The sequence below is a fragment of the Corylus avellana genome, chromosome ca3 (genome assembly GCF_901000735.1).
Source record: "Corylus avellana chromosome ca3, CavTom2PMs-1.0".
NCBI lineage: Eukaryota > Viridiplantae > Streptophyta > Magnoliopsida > Fagales > Betulaceae > Corylus > Corylus avellana.
In genome coordinates this window covers 13,852,679-13,872,052 of record NC_081543.1, presented here as the reverse complement: position 1 = coordinate 13,872,052, position 19,374 = coordinate 13,852,679, and the positions used below count along the sequence as shown (strand labels likewise).

The following is a 19,374-nucleotide window of genomic DNA, read 5'->3' as shown; positions in this document are numbered from 1 at the left end:
CAGGTCTTGTTGAGTTGTCAAGGAGAAAACAGAATTCATACTTCACTAAACAAAGCTTTATCCCAACAACTTGAGGTTTACTGCAATAAAACTTTTTGATAGTTCTAGCCTACATATGTCAGTAGTAACAACAGAACCATCTTCGATGGCTAAGTTAGTGAAAGTGAATTAGAAGAAGAGAAAACAATATATAGATATTAAAAAAATATCAGTGAAAGAATGAATAATCAGAATGTACGGAGCCTCCCCTAAGTGTTGAGGGTGGCCTATATATATATATATATATATATTTTATTATGAATGACATATGTTGTGATTTTATTGGCTCTAACATGACATATTAATGAAATTCGTTAATTTAATTCATTAATTTTTTTTATGGAATTGAAAATAGAGGCTAATTTATTATTTATATTATGTATTTTAAACGATAATTAAATTTTATTAAATTAATTTTTGTTCTAACCCTATTTTTAATCTTGTCCTTCCATGGACCAAAATCTTTCCCTCCACCACTTGCATAATCTGAAGTTGAAAAAGACGTTCTAAAATACATGCAATGAAGGGCCCATTGGGTTTGGACATTATAGGGACTTCACTTCTAAGATTTTTGTTCACTTTGATTTTTATTTTTTGAGAGAAGAAGTAAACTACTTGCCACGTGTTTGATGTGTATAGGCTAAGTTATGGGCAAGTGGGGAGTGTATTTTTGGCAGCTCCAGCTGTCATTTTCCAAACGATACGTACACATATATATACTCGACGGGAACAGAATATGCGTCTGTTGGGCACCAGATATTACGTGACCTCACCCAAATGTATGGAAGAAAAAATAACCGACAATTCTGCCCAGTTTTCTCTTTGAAGTTGGAACTTTAGTTGTCTAAGTAAATTATTTAATTATTGTAAAATTTGATTTGAAAGTCAATGATTCACAAACAGCTTGATATACTCTATATTTCTTCTCATTTTCAGATTGTTAATTATAATTAAGACTTGTTAATATTTTGGAGAAGCAACGTGTTAAAATGTCAAGCATTGAGAAATGTTAGAATAAGGGTTAATAATTTTTTTGGTACTTGGGTTTTGAAGTTTTTTAATTCTCCTCTTTAGGTTTTAAAACATGACAAAACTAGTACATCAAATTTTAAAAAATACCGAATCACCACCTCCAATTTAAAAAATTCTATTGGGGTGGCCGGCTACCCCCAGTTTGACCTCTCAGCCACCACCCTTGGGTAGCTCGGCCACCCTCAAGGGGTGGTTCGGCCATCTTCATAGAGTTTTTCAAACTAAAGGTGGTAATTCAGTTTTTTCTAAAATTTAAGGTACTAAATTTGTCATTTTTAAAATTTAAGAAAAAAAATAAAAACATTAAAACTCAGGTACCAAAAAAGTTATTAACCATATTACAAAATTATTTAGAAATTACACTTTTCTTTATTCTTCCCATATTCTGCTATATCAAATTTGTGAAGAAATTGTATAATTGGTTTTTTTTTCTCAGAGATTTTATTCAAAATTCTCAAAAAATTATATAATTTATTTATAAAGTTTTTAATTTTGGTTAAAGGTTGTTCTTTTGATATTTTCGTTGCTAAGAGACGCAAACAGAGTGAGAGACGCAGGGAACAAGTCCAACTGTTCCAACGAGATTCTCTCTCGTCCTCGTCCGCGCATTCCTTCTCTCCTGCACGCACGCCAAACACAAAGACACGACACTCTTTTTATTTTGTCACTTAGAACTCTCCGCCACCCTCTGCTCTGCTCTCTCTCGAGCTTTCTCCAATGGCGACGATCAATTTTCCCACGAGAATGTCCCTGCCGAATCCCGACCCCATTATGGCCTCTGATCGCCTCGCAGCCTCCAAGCACTTGAGCGACTTTGTGTTCCAGTCGGAAGTGCCAAGAAGGAAATGCTTTCGGAAGCAAATCTTTTCTGTTAGATCGATGAGTATCACGGAGCAGGGTCAGCGTGGCCGGCTCACTTCTCCAAATGGTGCTCTGGGTGCTGTGAGTTTTGCTTTCTTGCTATTTCTGTATCTGGGTTTTTTGGGGTGTGGTTGATTTTTAGTGATGTTCTATGTTTGGTTGTTGGGAAAGTATGGGAAAAGCGAAGAATTGGACTTTTGAATTGTGGGTATTCTTTTTTCGGTTTTTGGTTATTGGGGGAACTAAAGCGGCAGATGGAAAACATTTTGAATCATGGGCTTTTGATTTTTCAAGAGCTGAGGCAGCCAAGTTTCCTTGAAATTTGGATGATATAATTTTACTCTGTTTTGTTACCGAGAAAGCGTAGGAAACACAGAGAAAGAATCTTGAATAATAGAGGTTTCACTATATGGCACCTGATATTGCAAAGGCCTTCTCTAATACAAAATCTCTAGACAACCCTTCTAGCGTTAGTTAGGTGATCCTAATGACACTAGATTTAGAATTTTCCTTTCTTCTCCCTGCGATTCTTGGCAACCAAATGTAGGGTGAACGTAATGGTTTCCTTAAAAAAATTTATAGCTTCGGCCAATTATTTTCTCTACTCATGCAGACTTGCTGACTAGTGTTAAGTAGTTTTTTCTGGGGAGTTAATTACTGTTTTTCATGGATAATTAGGTAGCGTTGAGTTATACTTTTCACATCAGTAACCAGCAGTGGGCCATATTTTAATAATTTCCATGTTGATTGAACACTTAAAATTCACTTTTATTGATGTTCCAGCCATGTTTTTTGTTGGAATTTTTTCTTCGTTGCCGCTGCATCATGTATAAAGTTGCATGATGCCATCTGAATCTAGGAGTTTTTCTGGAGAAAAAAATTATCTTGTCTTCAGATGTGGAGCCAGACCTGGACAAGAAGTGGAATGTTTTACCCTTGGTTTGTTTCATTATAAATACAAGAGGAGAAAGGGATACAGTGTTCTATATATGATTATTATAGAAAGCTATGTGGAGCAAAAAAAACAAGGGGCAAGCCATTTATAAGCATTTTCCCCTCTGCCCTTGTACTGAACCAAACATAGCGTTGGTGAAGTGGCGGGGTTAAACAAGTTTGCATAAAAAATATCAATTCAGTGAAAAATTATATTTTGGTCAACATTTGCAATATTTGGAAGAAACTAATGATTTAAGTTAGGAACAAATTTTCTGTAATTTCTTATTCCTACTAATTGCAAATACAATTCTCTTATACAGTGTGCCTTATGCTTATGTAGACACATTTGTTGCAGGATTGAGATTGTTTTAATCCAATATGTTACTTATTCAATGTTTTTCCTTGTTTTGCAATTTGTTACCTTCCAATGCTCATTTTTTTTTTTTTTTTAATTTTTTTTCCAGGACAAGTTGAACTCTCCATTTGAGCTTCAGTCTAGTGATTACCCTCTTCTCGGTCAGGAAGGGATAGCTTCGAATGGTCAAAGGAAAACTAAGATAGTATGTACAATTGGTCCTTCCACAAGCACACGTGAAATGATATGGAAACTGGCTGAAGCCGGAATGAATGTGGCACGTTTAAATATGTCACATGGGGACCATGCTTCACACCAGAAGACCATTGACTTGGTAAAAGAATACAATGCTCAATTTGAAGACAAGGTTATAGCCATAATGCTTGACACCAAGGTATGCTAGCCACTTATTCCATTGTTACACACTTGCGGTTACTATTTCCACAGTTGAAGTAGATCAATGTTGAAAACTATGGATAATAAATTTTCATCAAGTTTTTAGGTTTTGTTTTGTTTTATTTTTGTTTTTGAAGTATCTGTTCCTTCTTTATTTCATGAACTATTTAGACATATGTATATGTTTTTTCTTTTTTTGATAGGTATATGTATATGCATATGTATTTTTTTTTTTCCATTTTCTTTTCTTGGGAATAAACACACCCTGAAGTTTTTGATGCATTATTTTTTACATGCAGGGTCCTGAGGTTAGAAGTGGAGATGTACCTCAACCAATTCTGCTTAAGGAGGGACAGGAATTTAACTTCACTATCAAAAGAGGAGTCAGCACAGATGACACTGTTAGTGTAAATTATGATGACTTTGTGAATGATGTAGAGGTTGGAGACATACTGCTGGTTGATGGTAAGTATAGATGCCCCTCGTGGGAGCTGAATTGGTGCATGAGTAAACAGAATCTTGGGTTGTTATCCTATCTGATACCGAGTTTGTTGCGCATATACTTATTAAAAATGTAAAGAAGTCCTTGAATCATCAATGTTTTCTCTAAAGAGGATGAAAAATTCAATTCTGGAAACTCACTAGATTATTAATTTTTTGACAGAGTGCTTGAGCATTCAGATCTGCTTGTAGATTATATCCATTTTCATCCATCTTTTTCTCAATCATTGTTTTCTGATTAGCCATATTTGACAACTAGAATAATATTTATATTGATCTGGTTTCTAGTTAACCTCAATTTCTTGGGATTAGAATTAGTTGACTTCTGGGCAAGAACTGAACTATATTGCTGTTTTACACTGTAGAACACTAGTAGTTGTTTACTGCATTTTTTTTTCAGAATAGGTGAATGTTTGTCGTCTAATGATTTGGCGGATTGCTACCCTTACATTAGTTTTTAGTTGGTAGTCCTTTGTTTCATATATACTTATAAAAAAAAAAGTCCTTTGTTTCATATATTTGATTTATTGAGTTGCAGGGACCTGAAAATTAGGTCTCATCTCAGAATCTGTGATTTTGATTTACATTAATTAAATTTCTTCTTGACATTGGTTCTTGAGACATAAATCCCCTTACAAAAATAATTTACTGAAATTTTAATTTTAAGCAAGACTCAACTTTTCTGATCTGTTCATTAGACCTGATGAGATATCTTTTTGTCTATGTGCTAGGTGGAATGATGTCTTTAGCTGTTAAGTCAAAGACAAAAGATGTGGTCAAATGTGTGGTAGTTGATGGTGGTGAACTGAAATCTAGGCGTCATCTAAATGTGCGTGGAAAAAGTGCTACTCTGCCTTCAATAACAGGTAATCTTCACTTTAAAATGTAAATTGTCTTGATTTGAGGTCTACATCTATCTCTGGTATTCATATTCACCATTTCAATCTGCTCTGTGTGTCATTCTCAGAGAAAGACTGGGAAGATATCAAATTTGGGGTGGACAATCAAGTGGATTTCTATGCTGTCTCTTTTGTAAAGGATGCTAGAGTGGTCCATGAGTTGAAGGATTACCTAAAAAGTAAATTTAATTTTTGTCTTTTATTTTTAATTCCTAGGGTTTGTTTTGGGATATATGTGTGTGTGTGTGTGTGTTATATTTGTTTTAATTTTTTACCTGTAGACTGAATTATCGCAAACCTCCTCTTTAGGTTGTAGTGCAGATATTCATGTGATTGTAAAAATTGAAAGTGCTGATTCTATACCAAATCTTCATTCAATAATTTCAGCATCTGATGGGGTTAGTTTTCTAATTTTCTTGATATTTTAGTTATTTTACATACAATATACAAGGAGAGAAAATTTAATATGCTATTTTTGTTGCTATCTGTCTAGATAATGAAGAAACATAACTGAATGGGAGATCTCTTCAAGCATAAATCTGATTAGGAAGGAAAAAGAGTAGTGCCTTTGGGAGACAAAAGTCCAAGGAAAAAGAAAATTTCTGTGGAATTTAGAATCTCATTTTATATCACTGTGGAATTCTTGGGTCAAGTCCATTCAACTTATAAGAGCATAGCGATGCATTCATGTAGTGAATATATAGATTATTTATTAAAGAAATTGTTGGTGCTAAGTATTTGTTTAGTAACAATCTCTTATGTGATCCTAAATTGTTCTAATATCATGCTCCCTAGATGCTTCTTAACTAGTTTTCTTGAATTTACAGGCAATGGTTGCCCGTGGAGACCTTGGAGCTGAACTGCCAATCGAGGATGTTCCTTTATTGCAGGTAAATTGATGTTAATAATTCAGAATAATTATGCAAAAGAGTCAAAATAAAGTTTTTTAATACATGCCTATTAAAACTAGGGAAAAATGTTCCAGAGATTCCTGAGATATGACTTTTTATCAAATAACTGTTTTAGGTTTAAATGTTATCGATATACTCATTAAGGTTTTAATTGTTATCAAATAGATCATTATGACCACCCTACGTTAATTTTTTAATCGTGCTGCCACATCATACCTAATCAAAAGGCAACACATGTCACTTTTGTAAATAAAATATAAAAAGAAAAAAGTTATATATATATATATATATATATATATATATATAAATATTAAAAAAAAAAAACTGGTGGTGGCACGTTTGACATCCTGATGGTGTTTAGCTCCAGGATTTCACCTTGAATTTTGGTCTTGTATGGTTCTATGAGCTGAGATTTAAGCAATATAGCAGGGCCTCAAATTGGCTTGTAATGTGGCTTCTGCTATTCCTTATTTGAGTCACATGTTGGACTTGAAAAGGTTTTTCTGAACCATTGCATGTCGAGAGTTGATGAAAATCTTGACAGAGCCATATATCTCATTTCTACTTCTGAGCATATTCTTTGGCATCCTGGGTCCAAGTGTGTTTCAAACAACTCTGAGGTCTGCATCAACTTCTAAATATGTGGAGGTCTCCTGGCCTGTGTGTCATCTCTCGTTGGGCCTAGCACACTGATTGTACTGAAACAGAAAACAAAGATTGAGAAAGTAACTTTAGACCCCAAATGGTGCTTTTAAATTAATTGGATAATCAGTTCCTCTGGGGTCAGTTATGATGGACGGAATTTGTTACATGATACAATTCATCTTTCTTCTGTGTTAAAATTTCTGATCTTATCAAGCAGGCACGATTAATAATACTTAGTATGTCAAATAATTGAGCATGGGATCACTATCTCTACCCATCTGTCACCTTATTACGTCTTAATGTAATTATTTTGTTTCTCTTTATATTATTCTGAAGTTTATAAAGTATGATTAATGCTGTATTCTAAATCATCATTTAACTAAATCCTATCTTATGATTAAACAGGAAGAAATCATTCGAAGGTGTCACGGTATGGAGAAACCTGTGATTGTAGCAACAAACATGCTGGAAAGTATGATAAATCATCCTACACCAACAAGGGCAGAGGTCTCTGACATTGCAATTGCTGTAAGAGAAGGTGCTGATGCAATCATGCTTTCAGGAGAAACTGCCCATGGAAAGTAAGTTTGCTGGTCTATAAATGTTGGCCTCGGTAATTATTTTTGGTTCATATAATAATAGCAGTTCAAATTATGTATTTGTGATGAATGTGCTGCTTTAATGTGATTTATCCTTCCTTGTTTGTATTTTTTTTCTCTTCGGTTTGTTTTTTCTTGTGTGCAGTTATTGTTTTCTTTAAGCAGAAAAGGGTGTGGGATAAGATTAGGTTTATTAGGTTCTTCATGCTTTGACTGCTGGCTGATATTTGGAGGGTTTTTTTGTTATCAATATAGAAACTAGATTTTTCATCCATATTCTCTCAGTTTTATGTTTTACTTTTTTGCAAGGTGCTTATGAGTGCCTTATAGGTTAGTTTTAAGTTTTGATGTGCTTTATGCCACTCTTTTGACTCCACATAAGGAATATTTAACATCCTATCATCTTTTCGATTTTATGAATAAATCAATCTGTTAAATCCAAAGTAAGTTTCTTAGTTCTAAATGGCACAATTGTTAATGAAAAAAAAATAGAGTAATCTTCCTAAAATTTCCTTTAGCATATATATTAGATGTAGAAAACTTCTAATGAAAATCTTATTTATTATTCTTAAAAACGGTGGGGATAGTATATGAAAATGCAAAGTGTTTCCACTCTTTGAAAATGAACTCTTATTCTGGGATGATCCCGGAGGAAAATAAATCTTGTATTTATGGAGGGATGGAATACATCTACTCATTCTATCTGAACTACTAGACCAGCAGGTTTTGGGAAGATAAACCTGGCATACAATGCATTCAGTTGTCTATGTTGTTGTCGGGAGCATTTTCTATTGCCAAATCTGTTTTTCTTTGAAAACGTTGTGTGTTCCATTGGCTTTTGGATTGAAGCATTTGGGTTACTTTTACTCCTCAGACTATCTATATCTAAGGTTGATCATGTTGGTCTTATGGGGCCTCTGAATTGGGTGAACTCTGGTTTTGCTTGTCAGTTTGATTGAAATTAATTGTTGATAATTTTGGTAGTATGGATACTTTATTATCTTTGAATGTAAGAAAGAGCCATATATTATGGTCCATTTTATTTCACGACATGCTATATTTATTTCCCATTATTAAATACGGCCATGCTTATTGTACTTCTTTTGGGGTTTTTTGGGGGTGGGGGGTGGGGATACTATTTGTTCATTTATACATTTGTTTATGTATTTGTTGTTTTCCTTCATAATGATGTTATACACTTCACTGTTCCATGGCTAAGAAGATATGCCCAAACATGGATCTCTAATAAAAACATCAATGGGGTTCTCTTACCATGCATGCTCTTTTTAATGTATGAGTTTTTTTTTTTTTTTTTATTTTAATCCTCTTCTAAATGAATTTTTTATTTTTCTTTTCCTTCATATTTGAAATTGATTTGTTAACTGCATGTTAATAACAATGACTCAAGGTATCCATTGAAAGCTGTTAAAGTAATGCATACTGTGGCTTTAAGGACCGAGTCAAGTCTACCAATTAGCTCAACTTCTCCAAATCAATTGAGTGGCAACAAGGTACGCATCCATTACAATGAGAAATCATGGACGGTTTTTTGTGTCATTTAAGTTAGTTTAGGGATATGGTTCACATATTACTTTTACAGTATTGGGGATTTATGATGTTAGGTTAAATGAGAACTGAAAAAATGGATTTTGGTCCTGTGCGGCAGTTGCTCAGTTATTGCTTATTAAAATCCATGTTTAAGTTCTCTTTCATTATCTGACAAGTTGTTGGCATTCTTTCACAGAGTCATATGAGTGAAATGTTTGCTTTCCATGCCACGACTATGGCCAACACTCTCAATACTCCAATCATTGTTTTCACAAGAACAGGATCCATGGCTATACTTTTAAGCCATTATCAGCCTTCCTCAACAATCTTTGCCTTCACAAATGAGTGAGTTCAGTTGCAGTTTCACGTAGAATATTCTTTCAAGTCACATGTCTTGATTTCTTATGTGATCATAACCTGTATAAAAGCATTGATATTGGTAGAGATTACAGTACTAGCGGCAAGCATTTGTTTATCTGGTTACTTTGGAATGATTGACAAGCTGACATCTGTGCATGTATCATGTTGATATTCAATTATGCTTGTAGTTTGATTAAGCCAAGCTCACTTATATACTCAGTCTGGTGGTAGGCCTGGATGTTTTCTGTTTCGAGGGCAGGCTTTTCCATTGTGAAGATATGCATGTGTCCTGAAAGAATTACTTGTCTGGCCTTGATCAATTGTTTTATGCATCTATGGAGAAGCTATACACTTTGTTTTAAAGGATTGCTTAATTTATAAGAGTCAAAAAGGCACAATTAGCATATAGGATTGTTAACCTTAGGGCTGACAGGATCAAAAGTTTCTGCTTTGAAACATCTAATGGCTTTTTTGTTATTATTTGACTCTGTAATGTACAATGGCCATGTTGAAACAAATTTACACCACAATTCTACAGTCCCATTAGAGAAGACCCGTGTGAAACCTGCCTAGGTTTTAGCTGCACTTTTGGCTTAGAAGAATCTATGGTCAACACCAACAAAAATGTATCTATTTATATATTCAATAACTTTTAACTCTTATTTGATTAGAATGGCATAGCTGTGTAATATGGCGATCATATGCATTCTTGATTCTTAAACCTATCTGACATGATTTCATCCTGAGCAGAGAAAGGATCAAACATAGGTTGGTGCTTTATCGTGGTGTCATGCCCATATATATGCAGTTTTCGGATGATGCAGAGGAGACCTTCTCCAGGGCACTCAGGCTACTAGTGGTCAGTGATTTCTCAGCTGCTTATTACCATTTTATACTTGAATTATCATCTTAGGGTTAAATGTTCTAATTCTATGCTTCAGGATAAGGGTCTGTTGAAGGAGGGAGAGCATGTTACTCTTGTCCAAAGCGGTGCACAACCAATCTGGCGTGTAGAATCTACCCACCACATTCAAGTTCGAAAGGTCCAAGGTTGATTTTGCTCTAGCGAAGAGGCATTTACTTCGATAGATATTAGTTTAGAGCAGCTAATATCTAACAAGTTTGGAAACCACAATGTTGGGTACTTGTTTGGAATTCAGTTCAGAATAATTCTTTCATTGATTTAGAATTATAGATAAGTGCAAAGGTGCACCATTGAAATTAATATTCGCAATCGTAAGTTTGCTTTGGTTGATATATAAGGTGCCACGTCATCATTTTCCATGCTTGTTTCAATTTTCTCAAGTCTGCCATATAGATACTGCATATTTACTTACCACCAGTTAGTTTCATTCTGATTCAGATGGTTCTCTTTCACCTTCTTGGTGCTACATTGGCTGGATGACCCACCTGAATTAAAGTGATGCTACAATTTTCTGTACACTCAAAATCATTTTCTATAGTAATCTTCCTTACTAGTTGGGTAGCTCAATATGCATCAGATTAAGATCTCTTACAATTTTTAAGGTATTCTACTGAGCATAAATGGTTAGATTTCCTCAAAATTTATATGAGAAAATAATCTGAGACAAAGATTACTAATTGTTTAGCAACACACCCATATGCCTAGTAACCATTCTCAAAATATACATATCCTTGTCATCATAGTCTATTTAATTGTTTTCTACTAAAAGATCTGAAACATAGATTTGCGGGGAAAGGATGCTTTTATTAATGCCCAAAGAGCAGCTCTCATGCACAGATATGTTCTGCAGTTGCAGAGAGCAAAGTCATTTTTACATTAGAACTTCTGAAAGCAAATGTTACACCCATGTAGCAATGGGACCAACAAATCATGAGAAAGATGTTGGTAGAACTAGAAGGCCTTAAAGCCAAAGGTTACCCACCTCTTCAAACCCAACTCTACGTAGCCTAGCTATATAGTTACAAGAACATGGAGAGAAAAACTCAATTGAGTTTGGTGCGGAAACAGCAAGAAGAGACTGCAAGTGACTTAATTTGTAAGAGACCACTTGGACGAAAATGGATTTCTCTTACTCCATTTATCTTCAAGCAGGGGCACATGGCAGTTTATGTGGCTACCCCTTCCCACTCTTATTCATATAAGCTGGTACTGCAGGCCTTTATAATATGTCTTGCTGAAGTACTTTTTCATATGGATTATGCAGTGAAGTCATTTTCCTCATCATTCTCCTCAAATCTTCCTTCCATCTTGATACACTTGAACCACTTAGCACAGGCAATGTAGAGAGCCAAATCTACTGTTGTCAAGGCGGCTAAAAGGAAGTAAAACCTGTCTAAATGACCTTTGTTCAGATTCCCTGGGATCCATCCTGGCAAGTGATCCTCAGTGGAGATCTTCATAACAATGCTCACAAGCAAGCTGCTCACATAGTTCCCAAGAGAGATAGATGTCATGCAAAGTGCACTTCCAAAGCTTTTTAACCCATCTGGTGTCTGTGCATTGAAGAACTCCAATTGACCCACATACATAAAAACTTCAGAAGCTCCTATAAATGCATACTGAGGAATTTGCCAAAGGATGCTTAAGGAGCTTGAACCATCACAATGCTGGCAGTGTTTTTTCGCATACTTTAGTCTATAGCACTCCACTATTCCAGCAGAAACCATTGCCATCACTGCTATAACAAGGCCAATTCCCATTCTCTGAAGCTCAGTAAGCCCCTTGGAATCTGATTTCTTAATTCTTCCCACAAGCGGATCAAGAACTCGCCGGTAAAGGAAGATAAAAAGCGCCACGCTGAGTATGTCAAAGCTAGACATGCTTGCAGGTGGGATTTTGAAGCTTGAGATTGTAGCATTCATGGCAGCACCTTGCTCCACAAAGAGGGAAGCCATTTGTGTGAAGACCACCGAGTAGATTATGGTGCAGAGCCAAATTGGGAGTAGTCTCAGAATGCATTTAACTTCTTCCACTTGGGTAATTGGGCAGAGACGCCACGGGTTATGAATGCCCTGGTTCTTGTCATCAAAATCCCTCGATGTGATACATGCTGCCCTGTCCAAGAACCTACAACGTAGATGAAAATAAGCTTAAATACTTCTTGGTTGTTTTGTCAATATTACTTTAACAAGATCAGGATTCCCATCATGAAAATTGCAAAACAATTAAGTTGGTCCAAAAGTAAGGTATGATGGGGCTAAACTATATCTCATGCCCTGTTCTGCTATCTGGACCGACGAAAAAGAGCGCAATTTGATGGATCTTCAGGCAAGTATTATGAACCAAATTGATTGAATTATATGTCAATGATCGTGCTCTTATACTTACTTGAATCCATGGGTGTGGAGTATCCTTCTATTGCCATTTGTGGAAGACTCTTTTCCATCCGCAACATACAAGCCCTCTGCAGTTGGCGGCATCTCGAACCTCCATTTCTTCACCGCAGAAACTAGGACCTGGCAAAACCTGGAGAGAGGGTTTCCACTTGGCTTGAAGTGCCTGTACCTTGGCGTACCAACAAGAAACAAGACCAATGCTGCGAAGGCAGATCCTGCAGATGCCCAAAATCCTAAGGCCCACATCCCTTTGTCCTCAAAGAACACCAATATGGTGTTGGAGAAGAGTTCTCCAAGGTTTAAAGCCAGGTAGAAGAAGCTGAAAAAGGCAACTTTTGAGTGTCCTTCCTTGCTGTCGTCTTCATCAAACTGATCAGCTCCAAATGTAGCAATATTAGGTTGATACCCTCCATTTCCCAGAGCAACAAGGTAGATGGAGAAGTAAAATAACCCCATCTCCATGGTTGAATGGGTACCACATGGAGTTTTTCCATCCCCACATCCTCCAGGTCTGACCAAGAAGAGGTATGATGATAGTGATAGTGATATCAAACCCTGTCATGGAATGCACACATATAGGTACCATGAGAATGTGAAGACCATACAACAAAAGCAAAAAAAAAAAAAAAAAGGGAATTAGGGGCGTTTCAAAACGCCATTAACTTTGGAAAAAAGCGCAGAGAAACTTTTCTCGGCGTTTCCATTGCGCCCCCACAATACTAGAAGTTAATTTTCTCGGCGCAAAGTGAAACGACGAAATTTTTTAAAAAAATTCTCGGTGTTTTGTATAGCTATCACTCATTCTCTTTGTGATGCTTTAGTCTAGGAATAAATTAAAAATTGAGGAGGCTTACCATGACAAAAATGAGCTGAAATATTGCACATGTTTTGTATCTTCCCCAGTAGGAATCACTAAGGAAAGCGCCAACCAGAGAGAAGATGTAGACAGTTCCAGTCCATTTGCTCACGCTGTTAGCGGCATCAGCATTGTTTTCTTGCAGGACCCTTGTCAGGAACAACACCAAGTTCACTCCCACCCCAAAAAATGCTAGGGTAGCCAGACCTTGGTTCACTGTTGAATCATTGAACCAAGTAAATAATTAGCAGAACACAAAGTAAGAAGTACTACTTTGGCTAGGGAAATTTAAGCCTAAATGAACATTAAAAAAGAAACATGTATATATGCTTGGTTTGCTTTATCTTATGGGGTTGATGTGGTAGTATCATTTAGCCCTTAATTTTGTTTTTTTTTTTAAACAATGAATGATCTAAAGACCGACGGGCATTGTTACATCAGCTTTACCCATCAGCCCACTGGGATGAGGGTGTAGCATGTAGTATTTTAGTGCAAATTAAGAAATGAGTAATGCTAGAAACCACATTTCTATCATACTACTCTTTCACCATGTTAAATTGGTAGATCTAATCAACCCTTACTTTAAAGAAAATAGTTGTTGAAAAAAGGTAAGAAAAGAGCAGAGTATCCACCCTAAAGCTATGTTCTTTTGCAGAAGAAAGGGAATCATCCATTCATCCTAACTAAAACCTAGAGGATGTCAAAAAGTCATTTTCAAAATAACTTCCAGGCTCACCCTAAGCACCAAATGTAGTAAGAGTTTTAAGAAAGGTTAAAAGAGAAGGTTGCCAACCCTCTCCAAGCATACAAAAACATACTGCATGACTAGAAAGTACATATAAATCATGATCAAAATATTGATCTGCCAAATATTAATTGTTCTATCTTGTTTGCATGATTAAGCATATATCATTCATCATGAAATATTTGCACTCAAGCTATATATATTTTTAGCAACTTGACAAGTACATGAGAGGTACCTATCTTTAGGTTAATTCCTTTTAATTAGAAGCGTGACAAAGAGCACAAAAGAATGATCCTTATTGCCTTGAGTAATAAAGCAAAAAGCATTTGTTCTTTTGCATGCAATAGTTGCTTTAGGGCCAGCTATTTCAGTTCCAAATGACATAAGTAAAATCTTTTTTTATATTTTCCCTATCTTTTTAATTAATCCTCTTCCACTAATACTTTATGGAAGTGATTTTTCATGTCATTACTCATTAGCCAGATAGTGGGGCATGTCATGCATGTGTGAAGGGAGAAAAAAAAAAGACAAGAACACATTTTATACATCTAATTTTAAATTAGTCTTAATTACTGTACATGAAAGGTATAATTTTGGCCTTCCAATATATTATGATGACCAAACATCTTACAAGTGATTAAGACTAGTTTTTAGGGTATAGGCCCCCAAGTAATTTTTTTTCAAAAAAATAAATAAATAATAAAAATTAAGAAATTGGGTTAAGTAAAATTAATTGATCATTACCAAATCATATAATTGGTTACTTTTCATATTGATAGAAAAAATATTTTAAAAAGATTGAAACGAAACAAATTAAAAAACATATGGCAAACACACAACATATATACTCATACACTCGATCAATTTTCTGATAAATCTCGCATTTGAGACCGTATAAACTTTACTATTCATTATTTTAAACTGTTCAAATTTTTATATTATTCAAACAACGACCTTATCCACACGTTTACCAACACACAGAATAAGCACCAATATTCTCACTTATTCGAGCTCTTTCTTTCTCAACCTTCTATTATACCTTTGATTTTCTGTTTTTTCCTTTCTCTTTTTCTATTCTTTTTGCTTTTGTTTTTGTTTTCTTTTGGGACAAGAAAGTGGAGGAGTTGCTAAATTCACGTGGGGGAGGAGCGGCTCAGCGGGGGCTCGGCTTTTACTATCACTTTCATCACTTCATGCATTCTTTCTTTAATGTAAGCAAGTGCCACGTGGCAAATACCCACGTCATGCAAAATCAAGAACCTGATTACGTGTCAGCCATGTCTAACTTCTTATGCATGCTTTCCTCACCTTCTTTCTCTCCCTCTCTCTCTCTAGAGAGAGAGGCATGTCGTCTACTTCTCAAAGCTGTGACACCTGGTTAGGTTTTCAGTGCCGAATACTTGCACCCAAAAATAAAATAAATAAAAAAAACCCTTCATTTATTGTGCTTTGGTAACAAGGAGCTCTTATCAAAATTGTTCTTTGTAACTGCTTATCTAGGTGGATTGTATAGGGACAAAAACCTCACTCAACTCGATCATGATGCATGTATGCACTGACACACATCTACATGTATGTATGTATGTTGTATTCATCATTTATATATGCATGCATGCGTGTAATTTGTATGTGAATGTGAGCATGATGGGTCTTTTAATTGCGTTGGGATTAAGCAAATAAAAACAAGATGGATATGCCTGATATATAATGCACCCATACTACTAGGAGGTTGGATGCTGGTCCTTTTTCTCTGGTCGGAAAAAAGCAGAGCCACTTTGAAAATGACTATGAAGATGAACTCTGTATATATATATATATATATAAATGATTCTGTAATAGGATGGGATCATCGAAAAGGTTGGATAAATTAATGGGAAAATCGTATAAACAACATGAAAAGACAAAAAAAAAAAACTAAGAAATCTTGTTTATTAAATTAATTAAACTCTTTCCCTGATCTCTTAAATAAGATCCTTTTAAAAAGTCATCGATCATGTGTTAAAAGCTGCTTACAAAGTATGATAATTCCAGCAACCCATCGTCCAGATTTTGCTCTGATTGCAGGGCGGCCATGCCAATCAACGCTTCCATCAAAAGTGCATGCTTCTTGATCTTCTTTGAACTTAGCCTGCAAATTCTTAATTATTATTATCATCATCATCACACAACGTACAACTATATGCTGCTTTGCAAGAATGCAAGTGTGATTGATTCTTTCTGTATAAACAACAAAATTTAGAGAGAAATATGACATGCTATGGTATAGAGAAAGGAGAGGAAGTGCTTTCACTCACCTCTTTGAACAGCTCTAAGCAGGCCATTGATGAATGAGCTTGAAGTTGCAGGGGATGTGAGAGCAGAGGAATGTGGGGGTGTCAGAGAAGAGGTAGAGGTTGGGACGAAAAATGAAGGGGGGAGGAGGTATAAATAGAGCAAGGGGGAGTGGAATGGACGGTGGAGATTTAGAGAAAATAAAATAGGGACAGCCAAATGCCAAATCATCCAAAACTTTTTCATGTCTCAATTTGTTTGGACTGAGAATGGCATTGGAAGTCTTTCTTAATTTTCTACCTTTTGATTTTAAGGTGGGATTGGGAAGGTGCATTGCTTCACAGTATTTAATGGTGTCTCTCTTATATATATCCTAGTTGTCTCTAATTGGGTTATTAGTTTGACATTTGCAGATTAAAAAATATGATAAATGTTATTTAGTAGACTGTTATATGACTGTTATATGATTTAGATGATGTGACAGTGAAAATCAACACTTGATTTTTCTTTTAATTAGCTCATGTTGATGCAAATGTTGATTTTTCACTATCATGCCATCTCAGTTGTATGTTAGTCGTATAACAGTCTACTAAATAGTATTACTATTTTTTTTTCTTTTTTTTTTAAAATATACTCACAAATGTAAACTCTTAATATGCTTTATTTGTGAGAGTAATGAGGTCAAAAGAAAGTGGAAGGAGAGGAAAGTTAAAGTAGGTGAGGCAATTAAACCTCCCCTAGATAGGAGGGAGGCTGAAGAGAAAAGAAGAATGTTAATTAAGATATATAATCACATGAATTTTTTTGGACAGAATAATCTTTTGGTCTCAAGGGATTTTGTTTGCCCCACTTTCATGATTCCTTCCCCCAAAGTAAATGAGTAATAATATAAGGATGACTAGAGTTCTCTCAAATATGACATGACATTTAAAATCACCAATAAATTAAAATTCAATAATGATCATCTCAAATTTAATGGTAATTTTAAAAGACTCGTCACATTTGGGAGGACTCTAGTCCTCTTTATATCGTTACTCAAAACAGACATATAGCATTAGTAAACAAGTCGATCTATTGGTAAAAATTGAAGTAAAAACTCATTTCATCGATCAAATTAATATATAGCATGGAATACAGAAGAGCTATTTTTTTTTGGCACAAATTGTTTCTTTGTATCAAATGGTAATTAGGGACATATTTCATTTTTTAATACAAAATGAACTTGATCACATTCTGGAGCTAGCCCACAAAAAGTGTTAAATTAATCCTTACTTATCAAAAGTTTAAGTGGCTGGACGTACTATTTAATTTAAGTGAAATAGATCAAGGGTAAATGAGAGAGATAAAGTTTAAACTCAAAACCTTTACTATGATGTTATGTTAATTAAATCAAATACTGATTCTAAAAGCTTAATTAAACAGATATGAAGGAAAGAATTTAATTATTTAATTATATTCTAACAAAAATTCTATGCCAAAAGCAACATATATATGACAACCTTTTCTTCCCTTAAATGGGTTCCAGGCAGAAAGGTATATCGAGTCTTCAATTTGAGAACATAATCCTCAACTTATTGGGCATCTCAAATGCAATAATTATGATAATTATCTTTATTTTTGTCAAAACATATCAAGAATATTGGATGAGGGATTAATTTTGGTTTAAACATGTGCATGCATGCTGATTAATTTATAGAGATATATATGAAAATTTTCAATCTTTTGGCTCTGGTTGGTGATGGTGTTTTTTGAAGTATAAACCCAGTACTTTAGTGTCATAATAGGTTGGAATAGGATGATGATTCTGGAAATAATTCATCTTCTGGAATAAAGGAATTAACAATTTGATTATATTTTATTAGTGCATCAGACATTTGTATGCCTTAGCTGCTCAATTATTAGAAAAGGATAGGATTCCCAAAACTATATTCAAGGCACCCAGATTACAGTTTGATCTCTTTCCTTAGTGGAAACATTGGCATATATATTGAACATGTCTTTAAGTGAGTGTTGAATTATGAGCAAATAATACACTTCTTTACCTCAACTTGCTAAGACATTCTCCAACAAAACCTCATATCCCAATTTGCTTTTTTATCCTAAGCTGTCTTCAAACCCACTTTGTCTTCAATTATTTAATGGATAGTTTGTTCGATTGCCTCCCCTCATGATCTTTGAAAATTAGGTATTCATAAAGCCTACTGTAATTTCATGATCGATCTTGTCATATTCTCTGTCATTAACAGAAATAAAAAGTAAAATCTCTATTACAATATTTGGTAGAATATATATTTTTTTAATTCAGCTTCCATTGATTGTTGATTTTTGTTTTTTAATTCGGCTTCTCATATAAGGGCAGTGCTAGGGAATCAAACAAATGAATCTAGAAAAATTTTCAAACTGACATGGCAAACTGTGATGAGTGACAGACAAAGGGGAGAGAATTGCATTTTTTTTTTTTTAATTTAATTGCTTTGCTAGCTAGGTCCGTTTGAAAATTTTTTTACATTCATTTATTTGGCTCTCTAGCACAGTAGCACTTCTCATATAATATATATATGTTATCTCAAATATTATTGAGTGATCATTTTGTTATTGGATTTTATGCATAGTGGTGGAGCCATGCATGAATTGATCTTTGGAGAGGCCGAATTAAAATATAATGACATGCAAGATAACTTCTTTTTTTTTTACTTCCTCTCTTTGTGTATATATATATATATATATATATATATATATATATACTATTTGCAAAAATTATGATAAATTCAATTAAACATAAAAATAGATTGTATTTTATAACATAATATATATGTGTACGTATTACAAAGAGTACGTACATCTAATATTGAATTTCATAAATATATATCAAGATTGATACATCAGTAATAATACAAAAAGAAACAAAAATAATAATAAATAAAAAAAAAAAAAAACCAAAAAGAGAAAATAAGAAAATCTCCAGCTCTCGATCATCCGATCCTATGACATTACCCTCTGTCGTCGGCATCCATATATATACACGTGGTTGTATCTGCAGGTGTCTGTTTATGCATCTAATTAGTTGTAGGAATTGGATTCCTATAATTTGATTTGATA

The 19,374-nt window shown here is 34.6% G+C and overlaps 2 protein-coding genes across 2 annotated transcripts; one reads left to right on the top strand and one right to left on the bottom strand.

Moving 5' to 3' along the window:
* The first annotated feature begins 1,611 nt into the window (after positions 1 to 1,611).
* LOC132174770 (pyruvate kinase isozyme G, chloroplastic) lies at positions 1,612 to 10,363 on the top strand. The gene is made up of 12 exons (XM_059586446.1): positions 1,612 to 2,013; positions 3,333 to 3,617; positions 3,919 to 4,084; positions 4,852 to 4,986; positions 5,088 to 5,198; positions 5,329 to 5,417; positions 5,847 to 5,909; positions 6,981 to 7,156; positions 8,583 to 8,685; positions 8,919 to 9,067; positions 9,833 to 9,941; positions 10,024 to 10,363. The coding sequence occupies exons 1-12, from the start codon at positions 1,789 to 1,791 to the stop codon at positions 10,135 to 10,137; spliced, it is 1,725 nt and encodes a 574-aa protein (XP_059442429.1). The 5' UTR covers positions 1,612 to 1,788; the 3' UTR covers positions 10,138 to 10,363.
* A 442-nt stretch (positions 10,364 to 10,805) lies between these two features.
* Positions 10,806 to 16,377, bottom strand: LOC132174769 (protein NRT1/ PTR FAMILY 7.3). Its single transcript, XM_059586445.1, has 5 exons — positions 16,299 to 16,377; positions 16,018 to 16,132; positions 13,258 to 13,475; positions 12,396 to 12,958; positions 10,806 to 12,134 (listed from the first exon to the last, which is right to left on the bottom strand). The coding sequence occupies exons 1-5, from the start codon at positions 16,323 to 16,325 to the stop codon at positions 11,264 to 11,266; spliced, it is 1,794 nt and encodes a 597-aa protein (XP_059442428.1). The 5' UTR covers positions 16,326 to 16,377; the 3' UTR covers positions 10,806 to 11,263.
* Positions 16,378 to 19,374: the final 2,997 nt, after the last annotated feature.